The sequence below is a fragment of the Rhipicephalus sanguineus genome, chromosome 5 (genome assembly GCF_013339695.2).
Source record: "Rhipicephalus sanguineus isolate Rsan-2018 chromosome 5, BIME_Rsan_1.4, whole genome shotgun sequence".
NCBI lineage: Eukaryota > Metazoa > Arthropoda > Arachnida > Ixodida > Ixodidae > Rhipicephalus > Rhipicephalus sanguineus.
This window is the reverse complement of record NC_051180.1, coordinates 82,636,842-82,637,927: the sequence shown is the minus strand read 5'-3', so window position 1 is coordinate 82,637,927 and position 1,086 is coordinate 82,636,842. Positions and strand designations below refer to the sequence as shown.

Sequence of the window (1,086 nt, the reverse complement as noted above, 5' to 3'; positions counted from 1 at the left end):
CTGAGAAGGAAAAAAAGGAGGCACATGGAACTATACTTGATACTGAAACACAAGGCATACTAGGTACACAGTCATTGCAGCAGTTTAAGGAGAGCAAGTATGTTGGTCAACCCATACCTGCCTGGTTAATTTTTGCAAAAGCCATTGTTTTCACAGGAACACGCTACACAAGAGAAGTACACACTTAACAAAATTCGTAGCTGGGCTAGTTGGTTCAAAATCTTTAATACTGGATAGCGTGGATTCGACACAAGACAAAGAAAGAGGCAAGGCATCTGTGCCTGTGCATCTGTGCATCTGTGTTTTCTTTGTCCTGTGTCGAATCCGCACTATCCAGTGTTTAACAAGTACACACATCAACATGCCAGTAAAACTATTGCCCAGTACATTTACAGCATCGAAATATGTAAGCTTGCTGCACAGGTTATGGCAGGGCGTCGCGTTCACTCAGCATTATCTGCACCTTACTGGCAATGCAAACGGTCCGCACTGCAAGAAATGCAATATTCACGAAACTACGGGACGTGCCTTGTGTGCTTGCCTATGATATGCTGTGCAAAGACCAATCATTGACAGAACGTTTGTTGAGTTTACCCTTCAACCTTTATTTGAATAGGCTGTATTGGGACATTAGCCAGACACATCTCATGAGGGTGATCATCTCAAGGCTCTCATCTTGCATAAGAAGTGTCTGGATTTGAGGTATTAAGCTCATTCACTGCCATATTCATCCTCATAGTCAACACCTGCTCTCTTCACTCCCATTTCTTTTCTACAATGCAGAGTAGCAGGCCAGTATATTCAGATAAACCTTGGCCTTTTCTAATGTAATGAATGTCTCTCTATACAGCCTCTCCTTATACCGTCATACTCACTTGGCTATGTTGAGGAATGTGTTGAGCTTCATCTTGAAGTCCTCTGGAGACAAAAGCAGCTCGAAGTTGCCCGCACACTCGCAGTATTTCATCATATTGGACTTTTTAATCTGTTGGAGGAAGGGCGCAGTACTTTACCAAGATGCTCAGTGAAGTCATAGCCGTATACATAAATGCTAATGTTCAAGTGTGAATGTGTGTACCTCAGAAT

The 1,086-nt window shown here is 42.7% G+C and overlaps 1 protein-coding gene across 1 annotated transcript in view; it reads right to left on the bottom strand.

The window, feature by feature from the left end:
• The window catches only part of LOC119393891 (DNA polymerase epsilon catalytic subunit A), a 102,712-nt gene that overhangs the window by 117 nt on the left and 101,509 nt on the right, over positions 1–1,086 (bottom strand). The window contains exon 50 of the mRNA XM_037661081.2: positions 876–985. Coding sequence (XP_037517009.1) covers positions 876–985 — 110 coding nt within the window. The remainder of the gene's footprint in view (positions 1–875; positions 986–1,086) is intronic.